This window comes from Fusarium subglutinans, assembly GCF_013396075.1.
Source record: "Fusarium subglutinans strain NRRL 66333 chromosome Unknown NRRL66333_c0000038, whole genome shotgun sequence".
In the NCBI taxonomy this organism is placed as follows: Eukaryota; Fungi; Ascomycota; class Sordariomycetes; order Hypocreales; family Nectriaceae; genus Fusarium; species Fusarium subglutinans.
This window is the reverse complement of record NW_023502101.1, coordinates 130,394-150,888: the sequence shown is the minus strand read 5'-3', so window position 1 is coordinate 150,888 and position 20,495 is coordinate 130,394. Positions and strand designations below refer to the sequence as shown.

Here is a 20,495-nt window from a genome sequence, read left to right as displayed (position 1 = left end):
TGCTCGCTCTCACAGCAGTCTTCTCCTTTGGCACTTTTTTCGTTTTGAGACAATACGCGGATATGGCGTCACTACCGAAAAGCTCGTTACTCGGCCTCCTCGCGGCTGCGCCGGTACTGGGCAATGACGCAAATATGAAGTGGTTTCCTCCGAGTTCTAGTCAGGTTAATAATCTGGATAAAGTCTTGCATGAGAAGGGCACTTGGGGCTTCATTTACGAGTCGTCGCATACGCCAGATGATAAGTATGGGACGTATAATTGGTGTAACATGCCTCATGCGAGGAAGAGGGAGTATAAGAAAGCTCCCAAGGATTACGAGTTGCAATATGTTGAAGTGGTAAGTAATTCCTTCGGTGGAAAAGCTATGATATGACTGACAAGCATCAGATCCAAAGACATCATAAGCGTACTCCTTACGCAGCCAACGCTTTCCCCGTTGAGCCATACCAATGGAACTGCGATAATCAAGGGCTCTACTATTTCGGCCGTCAATTCACTGAATCCCCCAAACCCAACGCCCAAGGCTACTGGAAAGGTTTCACCTCCGAAATCAACCCGTTCATCCCCTCCGGATGGATCGGATCCTGCCAATTTCCTCAAATTACCGCCGAAGGCCTCGATGATTCTTGGGTCCACGGAAAAGATCTGTATGAAGTCTACCACGACGTTTTGAAATTCATTCCAGGCCGCAAGGAAGATTGGCGGAGCAAGGTCATGTTCCGAGTTACCAATAACCAGATCACCAGTCAGGTTGCTGGTATGTTCATCAACGGCATGTATCAGACCACCGAATCCGTCCCGCTTGTTATTCAACAAGCTGGCGTGGATAGTCTGGAGCCGCAGTACAAATGCAGTGTTGGGAGTCAGTTGACTAGCGCTATCAAGTCTTCTTCTAATAAAGACTGGCAAAAGCATCTTGATAAGACCAAGGATCTTTACAAGACGCTCGATGACATCTCTGGTGTCCCATCTAATGATGTTGGGTTCCACGAAAGTTTTGATCACTACTACGATAACCTCTCCGCTCGCCAATGCCACAAGAAACCCTTCCCCTGCAAGCTAGTCAACGGGAAGAACTCAACCACCTGCGTTGACCAAACACTTGCTGACAAAGTCTATCGTCTTGGCCAATGGGAATACTCCCAAATGTACCGCGACGCTCCCGAATCCCTCGCCGCGTCCGCTACCTCATGGGGTGTATGGATCGCCGAGCTAGCAAGCCACTTCCGTGCCGTCATGGCCGGCAAGCAAGATCTTTTGTATCTTCACAACTTTGCGCACGATGGTTCTATCAGTCGATTGTTGAGTATTCTTCAGATCGATGTGATGGTCTGGCCTGGTATGGGAAGTGAAGTTGTTTTTGAGCTGTATAAGAAAAAGGAGGAGTACTTTGTTAGGGTCCTTTGGAGTGGAAAGACGTTGACCTCTTCGAATCCCGACTTAGGGAAGATGGAGATGGTGCCCGTGAAGACTCTTCTGAAGTACTTTGATGGGTTGACAGGGAAGGATGCTAGTCTTGTCAAGGGACGATGCTCTGGGGATGTACCTCTGTAAATGTGGCACCTTGTGGTTTACCTGATGTTAGAGATTGATATCATTGGTCAGCTTGCTTGAATACGTTGCTAGGCAAACAGTTACACAAGTGTTCTGAATAACAAAAACATTCAATGAGGTGGTACAGCTTTCAACAACTGTTTGCTGGTTTATAAACGCAGTCTTGTAGCCTGCAGTGGGTCTTGTGGGACCAATCAATAACTTAATATCCCCTCAAACCAAATTCCTTTCACCCACAAACATTTAACAACTCACCTTCTTATCAACCCATATCTAGACTTACAGTCACCTCTCTGTCTCTCGCTCAATTGTAAGACACAATCTAATTCTAGCCTAGCTTTCAGATGATACCATCAGCCTAGCGAAGCCCGCAATGCCTTACTGTCCTCCTTGCGACAGGCACTTCCGCCTAGAGAACTCTCTGGACCAACACATCCGTGCCATCCACTCTCATACCTACTGTTGGCGGTGCGATAGACACTTTCCGCACGGACGTGCAAAGCAGCAGCACATTGAGAACTCTGCTCGACATTATATCTGTACTCACTGCTATCATGAGCCCGACTTCGACTCACAAGAAGATCTGGTGGATCATCTGATAGAAGAGCACCATGCTTGTATGCCATGTGGTGAGTACTTTTCCGACGAGGAAGATCTTCTGGACCATGATGTGGATGTTCATGATAAATGCCGAACCTGCGGCCGGTTTTTCAATTCGCGATCGAACCTGATCAACGTTTGTCTTCCCAACTACTGTCTTATCTTTCTCTCTTCATACTTATCCTTTCATAGCACCGCAAGGTCCACGCCGCGAGAAACGTCGAATGTCTCGGATGTTCGAGGATGTTCATATCCTATTCGGCCATGGTGCTCCATCTCGAGGCCAACACTTGCGAGTCGGGGTCTGACGAACATTCCATCAGACAGTTGGTTTGGGACTACTACGAGATCTATAGACCTTGGAATCATGATCACGACGATGACTTGGATTGTGATTGCGGGGCGTATTTTGACAAGTTGAGCGCTTTGCTTCAGCACGTCGAAAGTGAAAACTGTCACGCGAGTATCTCGGACTACGACAGACTCCTCGACTATATACGGGGCGGTATTTAGTATAGCTAGAGCTTTGTGAGCGGCGCACGTTGCCTTACTACAGCACGCCATGATGCTTCATCTCGAGGCTCAAAGTTTCCCATCAGTTCATCAAAGTTACAGAACTGTATCACTCTCGGGCAGGATGTGTTTCTGACCCCGGCTGTCAAATTATGTTAGGTAGACAGTCGAGGTTCCAAAGTCTCAGGAGCCTTTTTTAGTATGGAGAGATTGACGACTGTACCGAGCAGCTCTCGGCGAATTAAGGCAAGGTCTTGCACCGTACTTCGCTCTCAGAGCTGCTGGTCTGTCTACTGATTTTAGATAATTAAATTCAGGTCATTTCATAATTAAACCTCTTGTCTAACATTGTGCTATGCTGTGCTAGTGTTCTTACACCTATGTCTTTTCCTTTTGATACTGGGATATTTAAGCTCGAAGTGATTTCCCTCACAATAAACCAAGACCCGTCCAGCTATAGATTTCTGGCATCAGTAACCCTCGAGGCAGATTTGCCTGGACCTGGACACTTGTGGAAGCCAGCTCATAATCAGCGTTTGATGGGCGCTCTTCTGCAGCGTGTCGAGAGTGAGAGCTGCCACACGAGGCTCTCGGGTGATAGCCTCCTCTTCTTTCAGATATAGCAAATCGTTCACAATGGCTGTAATCCCGCGATTGTTTATGCTTGCTATGTGCAGGGGACTGTCTACCTAAACATAACTTTGCTGTACTGATCGTGAACCGACTAATCCACCTAGGAAATAGGCAAGTTTCAGAACCCTTCAGAACAACCGTACTGCAATGGAGACCTAAAGTACCTAGAATAGGTAAGGCAAATGAGTACTTGATGAAACTGAGAAGGGGACATAGGTAAACCTAAGATTATTATCTTCACGATCGGAGAGGCTTAGAAACTTGGGTAATTTAAGTATATTCTAGTATGCTTTGATATCAAGCTTGAGTCATATAAATCGCCTCACGATTTGATATCAGACAGTCTTAAAGTCGAGTTTATGTTGCTGGCGGTTGAAAAGTCGTGGGCGGGGCTGGAGGTAGTTCCAGGGAAGGGCAGTACCCCCGCCCCGTCGTGACGCGCCCTGGAACAAATTGCTTTTGGGGCTACGCAGCCCAACCAAGACTGAAACTCAATGAAGAAGACGCGTTTGTTGCTTCGCTACGCCGGTTCGTTATAACGCTCTGATGATTCCGGAGTAAGTTAATGAGAAACCTAGCTCATTACCTCTTGAATCTACTTCATACCCCAATTTCCAGCAATCAGAACATCGAGCGCACTTTTGCCATGGTGGAAGAACAAATGTTCAGACTCACAGCATGTTGGACGCTTCACTGCATGCCCTGCCGAATCATCTTCAAGGACGTCAAGGAGCAAACAGAGCATAACGCCAAATGGCATTGGGATAATTTCCTATGTTTCGCGTGCGATATAGGATTTGAAAATGCCGTAGATCTCAAAAAGGTCAGTCCTCGTCGTCCGTCCTCGAACTTTATGAGTAACACGGGTTATCTTCCTAGCATTTATATTCACATGACCCACATCCAGTTCAGTGCCCGGCATGCGATCACAGATGCATCTCTTATTCTCAAATGATGTATCATCTTGAAGGAAACCGATGCAAGTCAGGCTTCAATTCCGCCTTCTTCGCCAGAGCACTTTCCAAGCACTGTCTCACAAAGGGCCAGACTGGCCTGAACACGACTTGCCCCGGGTGCGACGTCGAATTCGAGACCCTATCTCTTCTCTTCGGCCACATGGAATCGAGACTCTGCGCCCTGAGGAACTGGCAGCAAGCAACAGGCCTGATGGATCTACTCTTCGTCTTGAAGCAAGAAATCGATGTTGCCAACCGAACTTGCAACATTTGCAAAAGACTGTTTGACTCGGAAGCTGATCTTTTTGATCACTTGCGATATCAACATGAGAATACTGTCTGTCGAACGTGTGACAGGGTTTTTCGCGACTCGGAAGAATGGCATAAACATATCATCTCGCGCACGCCGATCAAAGTTCAGGCTTACGTCTGCGCCATCTGCCGACCCTCAATTGCTTTTGACATGGAAAAGAACTACAACGACCATATGTGGCACTTCCACAACAAGTGCAGGCCTTGTGGACTGAACTTCGACAATAAGCAGGACCGGTTGGTTCATGGGGCTGTGATTCATCATCGATGCCCTGACTGTTTCCAGTTCTTCATGAGTCCTAACGACCTTTGTAAGGTGAGTATTCAACTCACCGATTTGAATCCCCTAACATAATTGGCAGCATTACAAGGAGTTTCATGGAATCAACCCTCTTACTGTGGTTAAGCCGGCCTTGTCGACGGTTCCACTGTTACTCGTGAAGAAAGAGTTTCCAACGGTCACTTCTCCTCCAACAATCCCTTCTATTCCGGCCGCTGTCAAACAAGTCAAGTCTGAAGCAAGCCCAGAAGTTCCTTTGGAGAGAGTTGCTTCTCCAAAGGGTGTTAAGCCTCCCGTGAAAACCCAAGGCCCTCGGCTTAAGTGTGCGACAGCTCAAGCATCGGTCATATTCGAGACATATCCACCGAGGAGCGCTGTAGCAAAGGCCACGCCAAAGAGGAGGAAGGTCCAGATGGGAATAAATCAGAGTTTGATTACCAGTTTTTTGGTTTCTAAGGCATGAGTGGCTGGTTCGAAATAAGAGCTAGAAAAGAGGTTGGCATAGTCGGAAATGATAGTAAATGGCAAAGGGCTAAACTCACAAATGGTTTATGATCTGGAGCAACCTCTTGAATTCACGGGTCTCCTAATACATTACTTGGGCTTTGACAAAAATAGCGGTTTCTAGGAGGATCTCTGCGGGGTAGTCGCCTAAGGTACCTAGGTATTGATTGATTGTCCCGTTGGCAATCGTATTGAATAAGGCAGGAGCACCTAACCCAACCACACACTCCCATCGCGAACATCTACCGCCTCGCCCGCACCGTCCATTTGTTGCAACGCTCACAAAAGCATCACTGATCTCTACGCAAACTCCATCTTCTCCCTTTTACACTCAAACAACGCCTACCGGAACCGCTGAGACTACAACTGCATCACCTACTGCCATAATGGAGCGGCCGCGCAAACGCGTCAAGCTCGAAGAGGGAGAGGTCTTATCTTCTGATGATGATTGCATCATTGTTGAGGCGCCTATCAGTGTCAAGATAGAGCGCGAGTCAAAGCCGAAAGTTGCTCAAGGTTCTGGCCATCATCTCTCAACTTCAAAAACAAACACGGTCCCTTATCCCTTCTGCGGCGAATGCTGCCGATATTTCCAAAGCGATGCGGAAAAAGAGCGACACTGCTCCAAATGGCATTACGGCAACCTATGCCACGCATGCGATGAAGGATTCCCGACAGAGTCAGAGCTACTCCAAGTGAGCTCCTTCTCTGGACTGGTAGACTTTCCGATCTAACCCAACTTCTTAGCATAAAGCTGGCCACGCGGAGACCCCGATCTGCTGCGTCGGCTGCGAGAAACGATTCAAATGTTATTCAGGAATGATGGATCATCTTGAGCACGGCTCATGCCAATCAGCTTGCACTGGTCAACTTGTCCGCAGTGCTGTCGCCACTCACTGTGCGCGATTCCACCCATCGTCAACTCGGAATATCGACCTACAATGCGCAACCTGTGACAAGAAGTATCGCCATATGAGCGGGCTTCTGAAACATTTCGAAAAGAGATCATGCACTTTACGAAACTGGATCGAAGAAACAGGCTGGATAGACTTTCTCGTCACTCTCAAAGGATCCATACAGGGAAAAAAGCCGTTGACTTCCCAGTGCAATGTCTGCCGAAAGAAATTTGATCAAGAAGTTGCGCTTTCGATGCATCAGAGAGACAAACATCAAAACACGTACTGTTGTGCTTGTGAGACATACTTTGCCAACCCAGCCAAGAAGCAGAAGCACATCATATCTATATCTGGTCTTTCTGGAAAGCCTGGGCAGTTTTTCTGCGACCTGTGTGACCCAAAAGTCCGTTTGGGATCGGAAAAAGAGCTGTGCGAACATTTGTGGCTGGATCACACAGCGTGCGGTCCTTGTGGACAATTGTTTGAGACCCTTGAGCTCAAGAAAAAGCACGATGCGGCGGCTCACAATAGGTGCGCTGTTTGTTACCGGTTCTTCGTGTCAAATGCGGAACTCAAACAGGTGAGTGCTCTGACCTCTACATTACTACCAAAGTTTGCTAATTGGTTTCTTAGCACCGCAAGACTCATGCAGTCGAGCCCCCCGTCATCGAGCCCCCTGTTGTCAAACCCGCTATTGTACATCCACTGCCAGTAAAACCAGAGCCGATCCCCAACCTCCAATGCGCATCCAAACAACTGTACCAGTGAAGATGAAAATGCGCAAGGAAGTGCGTAACAGCAGGGGGCCTCAGTAGTGGTAGAAGGAGTCCCCATGAAGATGAGAAATTACCCCAGCTGCTCAAGTCACACCGACGAGATGTTCGAGATATATCCAGCTGGAACAACGCCTGTACATGTGTCTGGGAACAATAAGACTTGGTCACTGCTCACAGGCTTTTTGATTCGCAAGTTATTGGAAGGTTAAGTAAACGATGGGAGGGTCACGATGCGAAGTGAAACGTTACATTGCAGGAGCATTTAGAACAGATGGAGGTCTGGAGTTTGGAGCATCACTCATATCACATGTATGATGGAACATGTAATACACATTGCTACAAAAGTTAATCATCAGTGTCATTAGCCGATAATAGGACTTCCACCCCTTAAGAACGGGCATATGATATGATATGCGGGGGACAGGTCAGCACGTGATCCAAGAGCTATTTATCGTGTTCGCTGTTGGTTCACTCGTTCCCAAACTCACCACCAACATGAGCAATTTTCAATTCGAGTATGGCCCATCAGCCGAGAACTTTTCTGTCTCAAAACACGCCTACCTCTCCGCTCACCCAGAAGCCCAGTTTGGCTATATCGCAACAAGTGCTCTCGTGCTAGACACAAGCATCACGTCTGCACCACGCGTCCTCCTGCTACAGCGCGCCGCAAGCGACGACGATCCCAACAAGTGGGAACCTCCTGGTGGTGCATGCGATGACGAAGATGAGAGTATTCTGAGCGCTGCTGCACGTGAACTTCGGGAAGAAGCTGGGCTGGAGGCGAAGTGGATTGGGGGCCCTGTTGGTGAACCACATTTCTTCACTCTTGATGATGGAAAGAGAGTCTGCCAGTTCAACTTTCTGGTCAAGGTGGATGTGAGCATCCGAGATGTCAAGCTGGCGCCGGATGAGCATCAGCGATTTGTTTGGGCTTCGGAAAGTGAGGTTAGGGAGAGGAAGGCTGGTGATGTCGAGCTTGAGTTCACGAGGGATGAGGTTCAACGAACAGTACTTGCAGCATTTAGGTACGCAATGGATATCAAATAAAGATAAAATAGGGAATAGGAACTGAATGTTCTTCCTACACGAGACTGAAAACCTGCTCTTCGACTTCGCCCTCGGCCGGCATACGCATGGCCTCTCCCTTCATCAATCCATGAACGTAGCACTCACCCACCAGTAAATACCTTTCCTCAACGCGGCGCAGACAGAATGGGACCTTGCAACCAAATAAAACGCAAATTATGTCACCGGCTTGTAACGCAGATGGCCCTAACACATAATATCCCTTCTTGCTCCGCGCAAATACTCGTCCGTCTGATGCAGAAGTTGCCCATCGACTCCATTTATCATGTTCCTTTTCGTTCTGTATGTTTTCTGCTTGTTCCAAGATGTCTTCCGATACTGCAGAGCTATCGAGCGCTTCCACTATGAACTTTGCTGCCATTTGTAACCATACCTGTTCAGGAACAGAATCATATTGTTTACATTCGTGGCCCGTTGCTTGAACACACCCGTTACTGAGTGTTTGCATCAGCGCAAAGAAAGCAGAGTCTCCATTCAAGTATTTATCAACAAGATTGAAGCTTGTGCTCCGACATATTTCCTGCCAGAAGTGTTCTACTAGATCGGCTTTTCCGTAAAAGTCGCTTGAGAGCATTGGCCTGGAACATTCATCAATGGTATCAATACGGATACCGTATATCTGTAGTATCCTGTCATTCTCGAGGATGTTCATCTTGACGGTAGAGTTACCATGAGCTCGGTGGGGGCATATGGGCTCAGCTAGAATGATTCCCTCAGACCATCTCCAGTCGGGTACCCACGAAGGCAGCTTCATATTGTTCCGAAGCTTGACATCCTCGCGATGAGAAAGTAGACTGCTCTGAGGATGCTGCACTGCCGCAAGAGTAATGCACGCCGCCTCTGGGCGATCTCGCAATATCCTTGTGGCGATGCTGATGTAAGTCTGCTCAACAGAGAGTGTATAGTCTGCCACGACTGATATTGGCCCACAACCTAAAGGTGGAAGTGACCGAGTTGAGAAGTGACTTAGAAAAGCAAACACTCGATCCCTCTGATCAGTGAACTGCAAGTGACGGGATCGCTGTAGCTCGTATATGAAATTATATCGATTTGCATGATGCGTTGTCATGTCGGGTGGTATGAATCGTCGGTGGAGGAATGATATGTCTGAAGTAGTGATGCCGAGTGTGCTACGAAGTTGATGGTAGCCTTTTAACTTCTGGCATACTCTGGCCAGAGTAGTCCAGTCGATGCTATGATTTCCCCAGATCATCGTTGCGGGAGTTTCTGTTCCAATCTCTTGTACAACCCAACCTCTCTTGAACTGTGAGAACCGTCAACATTCATCCTCCTCGCGGTTGTGATCTTTTAGTACTTACCCATGGGCGGCTTGTCAAAGCTTGTAGTACCTTATCGTGCTGCCGTATTTGTCTCTCTAGATTCTTTGATATGAAGTGATGGGGTTGTGAGTCATCAGCGCTGAGAGCCTCGTCAAGCTTATGAATCAAATTGAAAGCCGACTCTGCTTCGTTGTTGGTGTCTAAGCCAAGCCATACCAAGATCCTGGTCGCGTTTTCATAAATCTTACCCATAGAATGGACTTGATGACTTCTCTCATCAAGATCATCTTGGTTGATGCAGCACTGATCAGCCCAAACTCGCCTCTGCTGATCCGGAAGTCGAATCTGGAGCAACGCTGCAAAGATGGAACCTCCTCTTAGTGGCAGCAGAGCGTCTTGATTATTTTCACGGATGATGATCTCATGTGGTCGATCAGATGGACCTGGATCTGCCCAGACGTATGATAGTGCTTCGTAGTCTTTGAGAGAGCTGGCGTGAGCTTCCTCCAGAGTTCCCCGTAGTGGACTTTCAGGCTGGCCGGGTTCTAACGAGAGGACCCGGACTGTGCCAAGGCTCTTCAGGGCGGGATAATGGTAATGGGGTAAAGCGGCTGAAAGGGTCTGGGTTGGTTCGACGGTATGCTTTTCGGAGTGGCTTATTTCTCTCTGTTGGTTCATGGTGCAGTTGAAATGTGATAAAACCAACCAACAACCAAGTTGGTGCTTTGGATTCGGGCCCGGGAGCCTATTTTAGCTTCCTAACCCAGACACACTCCGTCATCCCCCCTGTTAATAAGATAATATTTCTGCCTGATATGCACTCTGCAGAGACCCCAAATTAGAGCTTATTATGAAGATTTCCTCGTCATGTATGAGGCATTTACCGCTCTAGGCCAAGCTGTGTGTTACCGCCGTGTGTCACATAAGCGCTGGCTTCCTGCACTTTCAGCCGCATTTCAACCTCAATCGGAACACACAAGATGACTGTAGCATCCAAGAGTGCAACGTGATAGCCAATCGGAAATAGTTGTAGGATTTATCTAGGATTAGTGGTGTACTGTAATTTAAGGCTGCGTTTAGAAAGTTGGGGGCCGTTGGGGTTCAAGCCCAAGAGCCGAGCCTCGTTTTGCAATCCCGGCCTCTAGGCTTCGCAAAGGTATAAAGAGGCTGTTTACGTTAATAGTACATTTTCTTCTTCATTCTGGTCAACTTAGTCTCTGACATTTCTGATCCCTCTGCTAAATAAGATATCATCTCAACTTCTCATCACCTTGCCAGTCTTCGTCCATCATGAGCCACCACCATGGCTATGGTTCATACAACCGGTATGACTCGGACGATCAGCAGGATGCTTATAGCCACACTGGTTCGGATGAACAAGGTGGCTTAGCAAACCCTTACGGTCAAGACGACCACGATGATTCAAACAACCAAAACGCTGAATATCTCCAGAAAGTTGAAGAATGCCTTGCTTATTACGGTGATCCCGACACTCAAGCGGCATATCAACAGGTTGCGCACGCAGCTAGAGATACACTGCAGGATCTCCTCAAAGATACCGGCACCAAAGGCGTGGTGACCTGCAGAACCAAAGCCTATGAGTCGCTGGAGACTAAGCTCAGAGGCATGGAGAGTGACTCCGAGTTCACTTCCTTTGCGCTCAACAATGACATCTTTCAGCACAGCGATATGGGAGACCTTGCCGCTGTTAGGATCGGGCTATATTTACCGCAAGATGTAATCAACATGGCAAAAGAGTGCCAGCAGCGGTTTAACGTTGCCCATCTCTTTGGCACCGTTGGTAGCGGTAGAGATGCTCCACAGGGAGATCGACTGAATCTCGAGGGTCATTCAAGAGGGCCATGGCGGTCACAAGATCAATATGGGTCCGATGAATACTGGCACCATTCGGGATACAAGTCTTGGCAGATGGTGGTCGACTGGGAGGGAGGGTTTCGAGTCGAGATACAGATTGGAACAGTCGTTTCACAGGCTTGGGCCGAAGTTCAGCATAACATCATCTACAAAAGGCCAGACGACATCATGTCAACTCCAACCATGAAGCGAATGATTGATGCAATCAATGGTTTGGCAATTACCACCGAGATCATTCTCAGCGAGCTCGAACGGAACGTCGAGACAGCAAAGCAAGAGGAAAGGCTGCGACGCGACACAGAAAAGCAATATGACTACCATCCAATCACAGAAATCGACGACTTCTTCACGTGGTTCGAAGTGTCATATTGGTACAAAATGCCTCAAGCCTTGGCTCTACGTTGGGAACCTGACGCCATCTCTGTTCAGAAACTTGTTGAGTTTTGCTCGAATCCCCGAAGACGATGGGGTCTTGCTCCTGATATGAGCCCTTACCGAGGTATGGACTTCAAAAGGATGATTGAGGAGAATAATTTGTTGCAGACCAATCCGCTGAGCAATGATAAGTGTGATATTGCTTATCTGCTCTTGTGTCAGATTGTGGATGATCTTGGGATCCGGGAGGAATTTCATGCGAAAGAGGCGGAGAGTCGGTACTGGGATTCTGTGCCTCATCAACCAGGCTGGAGTCGATGAAGACTTGTGATTCTGTTTTACAATCTTTTCTTTTCTTTTCTCTATAATGACTGACTGTATTGAAAACTTCATTGGATCTTGACTTGTCTCATCAATCTGCAGTGTTGGCCGTTTCGACAAGACACGACGATATCAGGACATCTTGCGGACTACAAGAGGAAGTCATTATAGGAGGACAATGAAATTAAATTAAAATGTCGCTTGAAGACGCATATCCCTCGCTTCAACGCACTTTGTCGATTGATGAGGCAGTGCTGCTCTGAGATGGTCAGCGATCGCTCAGCCTACTTAAGAGCAACAGTGACCTTTGGGTGAACTAAATATTATGCATAAAACCTCGTTCCTGACTAGCAGGTTCATAGGCTAGGGGGGGAAAGAAAATACAGGCCCTTAACCCTAAACAACAAAAACGTTTAGGTAAATCTAGCCTAAACTTAGGGAGCTCGTACCTAAGTTTATTCTGACAACCTATATCAAGGTCCGGTGTTTTCTTGCTTCCCGAGAGTAGAGTACACTGATCGCCAAAATTGTGCATAGCCTCAACGTCATTTGGTGATAGTGAAATAGCCACTGTTAAAATGGATACGAGACGCTGTACTAGATGACATGCCGCCAAGATACACTTCCAACGGATGGCGTTCGCAATTTTGGGTCAGAAGGATCTCACAGCCTCAAATCATCAGTAGGTGTATTTCAGCTGACACCCCGGTCAGAAGTACTCTACCAATTTCCAAGGAGAGACGTGGCCCCCAAATACCTCCCGCACTTTATATAGCAGCCCCCAAGAGGCTTTCCCACCTATGTCATGATTACTGGCTGCACAGGCAGAAGTGCAATTCAACTGTGTTGATAGATTGCTAATAAGGCTGCCGGATTGAGCTTGGGCAGAGGGAGCCCGTTATGCCTTGCACCGCCATCGAAATTGTAGGATAACCTGAGAGAGTGGCTGAAAGAAGGGGTTCACTCTTCCACAGCCTGATTTATGTTTCGGTTTATTTAAACCGGGCTTTACCTGCTTGGGGTCCATGTTTCTATTGTAATCAGTATCCCAACTCAACTATACCCCTTCTATTCGTTCGTTCAAAATACTTCATTCGTTTCATAAACAGCAGCCGTTAAACTCTCCTTCATATCAAACTATAACTGTTGGTTATAATGGCGGTACTCTCCCATCGTCCTGGACAATCAAAGCAGGGCCGCCAGCGAAAGGAGAGCCAAAGTTCGCCAAAACTTCTATTCGTTGCATTTGATGGTACGAAAATTCTTCCAACTAAAACTCCCCAACTATATCCATAACTAACTTGAACAGGAACATGGCATGGCAGCGTCAAAAGCTCGAAAGAGACCGTGGTATCCTGCCTACCTGATCTCATCTCCAAATGCGAAGATGTTCGAAAGATTCGTGTCAACGGAGTCGGGACAGACGGATTGACAGACAAGATCCTTGGAGGTTCGTTTCATACTCTATTCCCTGTACTATTAAAACCTGAACTCACCTGTCGCAGGTCTTGGTGGTTGGGGCACGCGAAGGAATGTCATAACTGCTTATCGTGAGTGCACCTGCTATCTGCAAGTCTAAAAGATTGACAGTAGAGAGGTCATATCGCCGACGACTATAATAAGGGCGATAGGATTGTCTTTTGTGGCTATTCGCGAGGTGAGTCAGGAACTTCTATTTGTTCGCCCCCAGATAATGACTGACCACGATACTTAGGCGCATGGGCCGCTCGATATCTGGCAATGATAATCGACTGCCTTGGCCTAGTCCAGAACGGAGTACCGGAGTTCTTCAAGCGTTTGTACGACACCTGCAAGAAGGACCCGTATCTTACCAAGGCCAACAAGGATGAAGTACGATGCAATTACAGCTGTAAGTGTTAGCTATTTTCCTCTGACAATGATTGTTAACAAGTTAAAGTCTGGGACGACATTCAAATCGATGCATTGTGCTGTTTCGATACAGTTGGTTCGCTGGGTATCCCACTGTTTGGTATCGCAAAGCCACTATCCTATCTTCACAGAAGCAAGTATAAAACCAAGGTCATAGACCATGTTCCAAATAGTAAGTGCTGGATAATCTGACTTGACACTGGATAGTACCTGATGCTTGATACAGATGTGAAATACTCCTTCCATGCTTTGGCGCTGCACGAAACCAGAAGTCCCTATAGTCCAACTTACATGTGCGGACACAACGTCCACCAGGTTTTCTTTTTAGGAGACCATGGTAACATGGGTAAGCTTGGACAACAGGAAGACCTTGTGCACGCTCCTCTTGCTTGGATGGTCCAACAACTATCTTCCCACCTGGGTGTTTCTTTTGATGAAGATAGACTCAAAAGACGCTTCCCAAGCTGCACTTCTGAAGGGCAAACCGAAAGGATGTCTCGACAACTTACTCACGATACCACGCATGAGGCCATGATGAAGCATGCCTGGTGCTGTCCAAGCGGATCTATCCCTGGAGCTGGAGTCGGCAGGCTAGTCATCATGGGTAGAAAGGACCGGAACCCAGGAATTGACGCCGACTGCACCGATTCCAGGACAGGCGAATCAAGTCAGCATGAAGCTGCTTCGGCTCATGCCCAGGTACATATTGGCGCTCGTGGAAGACAAGAATGCGGCTTTGACGATGCAGTGCCAGGGTATCTTGGTGTTCAGCCAATGGATCCGAACCAAGTGTTTTTCTGGAAGAGAAGAGCGACAGGTGATCAGGAAGTTGTGGCTGCGGATGTTATTCAGGAGGCAAAGGTTGGATATTTGGAGGCGAGGCTCTTGGGACTTCCTGTGGCGGCAGCTAGTCACCCGGAATGCTGTGGCCTGAACCGCATCCGAGAAGAGGATATTGACACTGAAGTTTCAGTTGAGAATGAGGAGGTATGGGGCTCTATTGTGAATCAAGGGACACGGGTCAGGGTCAAAAACTGGTTTCGAAGACGATTGGGTGTTGATTGATTCGTTTTGCATTGATTGTATGACCATCTGTCCATTGAGTCAAGGCGGTATGGTATCAGAACTCCAGATATATACGCTTCAAGATCTATTAATGCTCGATCAGTTAACGCGTTTAAACCTAAATTATTAGAGTTTTTGATCCAATAGACGCCATATCGAGTAATCAACAATTTGTCGTTGCATAAAACCATCACGTATTTGTCTATAGCCAGCCATTGTAATAAGGCAGACCACCTACCCTGAAGCTGAACGCCTACGATCTCAATATGAGCCAGAGGAAGCAATGGTAAAGTCATGTACACGGCTACTTCTGACAGAGATCAAGGGCTCTGTCAGTGCGTATAGTATAATGATGACTTATCAATCTACGCCAACGGCTAACACCGCTATTCGCGAAGATTCCATGTTTGAGCCGTATTAGACTTCGTGTCGTAGTGCCGATCCCATTGACCAATCATATCTTACGCTTTTAACTTCATCCGATTCCATTAATTGCTTTTGAAACTAAGCCCCTTGGAAAGATGACGCTATTTCAATTAACCTCCCTGATAACTATCTCCTGACTGTCTAACCACCACAGACCACGTGTATCCAAATCTCAAGTTAGAGCACTCTCTGAGACAACACCATGAGACCAAGCATGCCTCAGAATCCACTGAAGGTGCAGAGCCTAGCCCGCCGTCACCAAACCCAGCTATCGACGACAGCGAATTTCTCAGCCAACTGAGCAGCCTGAAGCAGGACATTAAGAATTGGGAATCTAAAACGAACCTATTCAGATGTCTTTTTTGCAACTAGCCCTTCAACAACCAACATGCACTTGATCTTCATACGAAGCACAGGCATGGTATCGAGCCAGAGGAGATATACAATAAAGAAGGCCAGAAGCAGAAAAAGTTCAAATGCAAATTCTGCAACAAGTCTTTCGTTTACCAATATTCACTATCAGACCATCATAGGGACAAACATGCTTCTGAGAAGATAGATGAATCTATTCAGAGCGTGACCACAAATGGATCCAGTCAACCCACGGAAGACAGCCCAAAGAGAAAGGATGAGCATCCCCTTGCAGCCAAAGTCCACAAGTGCATGCGATGCAACAAGGTCTTTGGTTCTAGGGCTGCACTTGCACAGCATGAAGAAACTAAGCACCCCATGCAATCGACAGACCATGCAGAGATAAATGGTGGAAATAAGGGGGCTGCAGCTGAGGAGGAGAGCGTCGAGGATCCCATCAAAAAGCCAGGCAAGAAACCCACAGAGAGACTGGTGGCAGATCTTCCTCCACCAACATTCAAGTGCAGTGACTGCGAGGAGGCGTTTTACTTCGATGCTGCGCTTCGAGAGCATCAAGATTTGTTCGCTCATGGGCCTTTTTCAATAAGGGAGAAGAAGCCGGAGACGGTTACAGGACCTCCTGCCCCCCGACTTAAGTGTGAGAGCTGCGACGAGGCCTTCCACTCTGGGGCTATGCTTCTTGAGCATGAGAAAAAGGTCAGACATGGCCTTTGCACAGAACCAAAGAAGGAGCCAGTCGAGAAGCCGGTGGCAGGACCTCCTCCACCAAAATTCAAGTGTCAAGTTTGCGGCGAGGCGTTTTACTTTGCTGTTATGCTCACCGAGCACGAGAAAAAGCTCGGCCATGTATCGCCAGTAACAAGCAAGAAGCCCGTAGAGACAAGGGCTTCAGGACCTCCGCCGCCAACCATTAAGTGCGAGGACTGCAACGAGGCCTTTTACTATCAAGCTATGCTTGTTGAGCATCTCGAAAAGGCCGGTCATGGCCTATGGAAAGGAACAAAGAAAAAAGCCGGGGAACCGGTTCCACCACCCCAACATAAGTGCGAGGAATGCAACGAGGCTTTTTACTATATTGGTAAGCTTTATGACCATCAAGAAAGGCTTGGCCATGGCAAACGAGCAGCGGAGAAGAGCAAGTCGGTTGAGAAGCCAACGGCAGAGGACAAGGCAGAAAGAGCCAGCGTTTCAGTGTACAAATGCACCGACTGCGGCAGGCTATATCGCGATTCGGACCGGTTTCTGGACCATATGGATCATAACCATGGGCGCCATCCCAAACCCCCCCAAAGATGTCTTACGAAGGTGGCCCCGGAAGAGGCTGATGCTCCCGTCAAGAAGGTTACGTCAGGATTCAGATGCAAGCCATGCAACGAACCCTTCCGTAACCAGCATCTGCTTGTAGTGCACTGGGAGAGAAGACACAAGGACGCTTGGTTCGCATTATTTGACCAGGACAACATCTCGGATGAGTCGCTCTCGTACTCGGACTTCCAGAACTTCGAGAATTACGATGAAGACGACATGTTGGGTGATCTCAGAGAGATAGACTCGTGGTCTTCCGACAAGAACAAGATACACTGCATGACATGCTGGAAGAAGTTCAGAACCTCTTCTCAGATGGTGGAGCACGTGGAGATGCGTGAATGCCACTCTTATATTGGTCCTCGTTCGATCAAATGGGCTATCAACACGAGCGATCAGAGCGTGGTATCGAGGTGCTATTCTGATGACCAGTTTCAGTGCCCTGGCTGCGAAGCCAGTTTTGACTCTTTGAGTAGCTTGCTTCGCCATGCGGAGGGGAACAAGTGCAGTGCTGATGTTAGCCAGGGCCCGTTGAAGGCTTTCATGACAGAGGTGAGGTGGCGTATGATAGAGAATGAACTCTTTTAAGCTGGGGTTGGGTCTTATGAATTTGATTTATCATGGATGCTACAGTCTTGGGGCTGAGACAATTACATAGTTATCTTTACACCAGCGCGTATTTGAATACTTTATGGCTTTATGTTATTGTGTTCGATACTGCTTACAGTGGCCTTTACTGGAAACCATCGGAAATAGGATCTGAGAGTAATAGAGTTTTGGATGTTGGCCGAGATACCGGCTAGCCAATCATTGCCCAGTCTGATTAATTGCTTTTGTTACCATGACAATAACATGCACCAATTTAAACCACTCCAATTTCCCTCTTCAAACAACAAACAAGTCTCAATCATGTCTGATGACAGTGCTAAGCAGCGTGAAGCGAAATTGCCTACTTGCAATACGTGCAAAAAGTCCTTTTCCCATAAGCATTCGCTCAGACAACATCGTCAACAGACCGGACATGCCTCCGAAGATACAGACGGCGCCGAATCAGATGGTGGCAACAAAGCGTTAAAGTCATCCAAATGCCCAGTCTGCAATCGGCCATTCAGATCTGAGTACTGGCTATTTAGGCATTGGCTGCAGAAGCACCGGGAGAGCAAGCATGCCTCGGAAGTTCCGGTCGCTTCTGTTGAACCCGCCGAAGACGCAAAGCCAAGCCCCAAGGTACAGAACCCAGCTTTGGACAGCGATGTCCCTATCAAACAAGAGGATCTGAAGCAGGAGGACCAAGATCAAGACGATGAGCCGACTGTTTTGAGTTGCCCTCATTGCGACAGAATCTTCAATTTACAATCTGGACTTGATCAACATAAGAAGGCAAAGCATGATCCGAAGCCAGAAACGGACAAGATCAACTGCAAATGGTGCAACAAAAGAACTTTCGTTGATGACCATGCACTCCAAGACCATTACAGAGACGCCCACAATCTATGCACGCATTGTGGGAAAGCTTTCCGTACTAAAGCTGCACTTGAACAACACAAACGCGCCACCAGACATCCAGAGGAAACGACAGAGCCTGCAGAGAACCCAGTTAGAAATTCAAAAAGTCAAAGGAAAAAGGCCGCTGAACCTTCTCCAAAACAGTACAAGTGCGACTTCTGCAAATCGAGCTTTCACCATTTCGATCTGCTTGAACAGCATGTTAGACGCCATAACCTTTGGTCGGACGGTGGGCCCGTTACTGTATACAAGTGCGACTTTTGCCCCAAGACGTTTTACTCTTATGACGAGGTTGAACATCATATGATAACTACTTATCGTTTCTCTTCGCCTAATCCATGGGACGAGAGCTATGAGGAGACTGACGAGGAGGACTACGAGGACAACTACGAAGATAGTGATGAGGAGAGCGATGAGCAGAGCGATGGTGATGACTACGATGAAAGCGATGAGGATGACGACGTGGAGAACGAGGAGGAGAGCAATGAAGAAAACACGGATGAGAGTGACGAGGAGAATGATAAGGAGCCCGCCGAAAAGCCAGGCGAGAGCTGCACAGAGAAGCTGGATGCAGAACTCCCTCCACCGCCATTCAAGTGCAGAGACTGCGATGAGGACTTCCATCTTACGGCCATGCTTCTTGAGCATGAGAATTGAGCATGAGAAAAAGGTCGGACATGGCCCTTTGACAGTGCCAAAAAATGAGGTCGCGAAGTCTGAGAACGCTGAGGACAAGACTTCCAACAAAGAGAGTGAAAACGCCACCGAATCTCATCCAGCACTGCTTGAATGTGAGGACTGCTTCGATGAGTTTTACGACTTTGAATCGCTTCACAGGCATTCGGTCTGGTTATGCCGCACTCCTTGGGCAAAATGGGTAAGGGTGCTTACGGGCAGAGCGGCCCCAGAACCTTTTGCACACTTTTTCAAATGCGAGTTTTGTGCTCAGGTGTTTTACACTTTCGCCAGCCTTGATGCTCACCAAGAATTTCTCAGCCATGGCCCTTATTGGGATGGAAGTAAGAGGAAGAAGCCCCTCAAGAAGCGGTATGAGGGGCAGACCATGGAGAACTGGAAGGAACACGATCCCCTTTTGGTGTATAGATGCATCCAATGTGCAGAGACATTTGGTACAATGGAGAATTTCATGAATCATGCGTGGTTCCGGCATGGGAGTGTCCTCAGACACCCCAACGATTTTCTCGAAAAGCTGCCTCCCCCCAACGTTCCGGAGAAGACCGTAAAGTCCGGATACAGATGCACACCCTGCGACGAGCCCTTCAGGTCTGAGGACCTACTTGAAAAGCATTGGGAGAGCGAACATACCGAGACGTGGCTGCAATTATTCGATCGTGGTAACAAGAAAAGGCCCAATTATTGGAATGGCAAGATCTCTTGCATAACCTGCTGGAAGAAGTTCAGAAAGCCATCCCAGATGATGCTGCATGTGGAAACGGGTAAATGCCACGCTTACCTAGATACCGATGAGATCAAATCGGCTATCAAGAAGAGTGATCAGAGCGTGGTGTCGACATTCTACACTTCCGATGGCAAGTTTCAGTGTCCCAATTGTGATTACACCTCTCTGGCCCTGAGCGATCTGCTTTTCCATGCGCAGGGTAGCGAGTGCAGTTTATCTATCCGTCGACGCCCGATGGTGGATTTCATGAGTGAGGTGAGGTGGCGTATGATAGAAGCGTCTTAAGTTGACACTGGGTCCTTTGAATCCAGCCAGCTGAGGATGCTACGATGATTGGGAGACGGGATCACTTCTTTGTTATGTATTCTATTTTAATCTAATATTTCTTTTATGTAGCTAAACCAGTGTCCTCGGCGTAAGAGCAAACCTTGGATCTCTATGTATCATATAGCCCCAGGCCAGAGAGCGATTCCATCAGAGATCTCAAATGAGGCTGAAATGAAGGAGGACAGACGGAGGAAAATAGTTGCTTTGTTTTCTTATCATCAG

The 20,495-nt window shown here is 47.7% G+C and overlaps 7 protein-coding genes across 7 annotated transcripts; 6 read left to right on the top strand and 1 right to left on the bottom strand.

The window, feature by feature from the left end:
* Window positions 1-134: 134 nt before the first annotated feature.
* FSUBG_4237 (Counting factor 60) lies at window positions 135-1,555 on the top strand (the record flags this gene model as incomplete). Its single annotated transcript, XM_036682205.1, has 2 exons — window positions 135-338; window positions 389-1,555. The coding sequence occupies 2 exons, from the start codon at window positions 135-137 to the stop codon at window positions 1,553-1,555; spliced, it is 1,371 nt and encodes a 456-aa protein (XP_036540250.1).
* A 2,292-nt stretch (window positions 1,556-3,847) lies between these two features.
* Window positions 3,848-5,312, top strand: FSUBG_4236 (zinc finger and BTB domain protein; the record flags this gene model as incomplete). Its single annotated transcript, XM_036682204.1, has 4 exons — window positions 3,848-3,858; window positions 3,920-4,167; window positions 4,272-4,885; window positions 4,932-5,312. 4 exons carry the CDS (start codon window positions 3,848-3,850, stop codon window positions 5,310-5,312), a joined length of 1,254 nt encoding a protein of 417 aa, XP_036540249.1.
* A 427-nt stretch (window positions 5,313-5,739) lies between these two features.
* FSUBG_4235 (zinc finger protein) lies at window positions 5,740-7,017 on the top strand (the record flags this gene model as incomplete). The annotated part of the gene is made up of 3 exons (XM_036682203.1): window positions 5,740-6,048; window positions 6,101-6,829; window positions 6,883-7,017. 3 exons carry the CDS (start codon window positions 5,740-5,742, stop codon window positions 7,015-7,017), a joined length of 1,173 nt encoding a protein of 390 aa, XP_036540248.1.
* Window positions 7,018-7,520: 503 nt separating this feature from the next.
* FSUBG_4234 (NUDIX hydrolase domain protein) lies at window positions 7,521-8,072 on the top strand (the record flags this gene model as incomplete). The annotated part of the gene is made up of 1 exon (XM_036682202.1): window positions 7,521-8,072. One exon carries the CDS (start codon window positions 7,521-7,523, stop codon window positions 8,070-8,072), a length of 552 nt encoding a protein of 183 aa, XP_036540247.1.
* Window positions 8,073-8,106: 34 nt separating this feature from the next.
* FSUBG_4233 (heterokaryon incompatibility het-6) lies at window positions 8,107-10,069 on the bottom strand (the record flags this gene model as incomplete). Its single annotated transcript, XM_036682201.1, has 3 exons — window positions 8,107-8,994; window positions 9,280-9,375; window positions 9,431-10,069. The coding sequence occupies 3 exons, from the start codon at window positions 10,067-10,069 to the stop codon at window positions 8,107-8,109; spliced, it is 1,623 nt and encodes a 540-aa protein (XP_036540246.1).
* Window positions 10,070-10,681: 612 nt separating this feature from the next.
* Window positions 10,682-11,962, top strand: FSUBG_4232 (ankyrin repeat-containing protein; the record flags this gene model as incomplete). Its single annotated transcript, XM_036682200.1, has 1 exon — window positions 10,682-11,962. The coding sequence occupies one exon, from the start codon at window positions 10,682-10,684 to the stop codon at window positions 11,960-11,962; it is 1,281 nt and encodes a 426-aa protein (XP_036540245.1).
* A 1,155-nt stretch (window positions 11,963-13,117) lies between these two features.
* On the top strand, window positions 13,118-20,231 carry FSUBG_4231 (uncharacterized protein; the record flags this gene model as incomplete). Its single annotated transcript, XM_036682199.1, has 10 exons — window positions 13,118-13,214; window positions 13,272-13,412; window positions 13,468-13,512; window positions 13,677-13,832; window positions 13,881-14,024; window positions 14,079-14,839; window positions 15,126-15,331; window positions 15,760-17,572; window positions 18,035-19,122; window positions 19,178-20,231. 10 exons carry the CDS (start codon window positions 13,118-13,120, stop codon window positions 20,229-20,231), a joined length of 5,505 nt encoding a protein of 1,834 aa, XP_036540244.1.
* Between the last annotated feature and the right edge of the window lie 264 nt (window positions 20,232-20,495).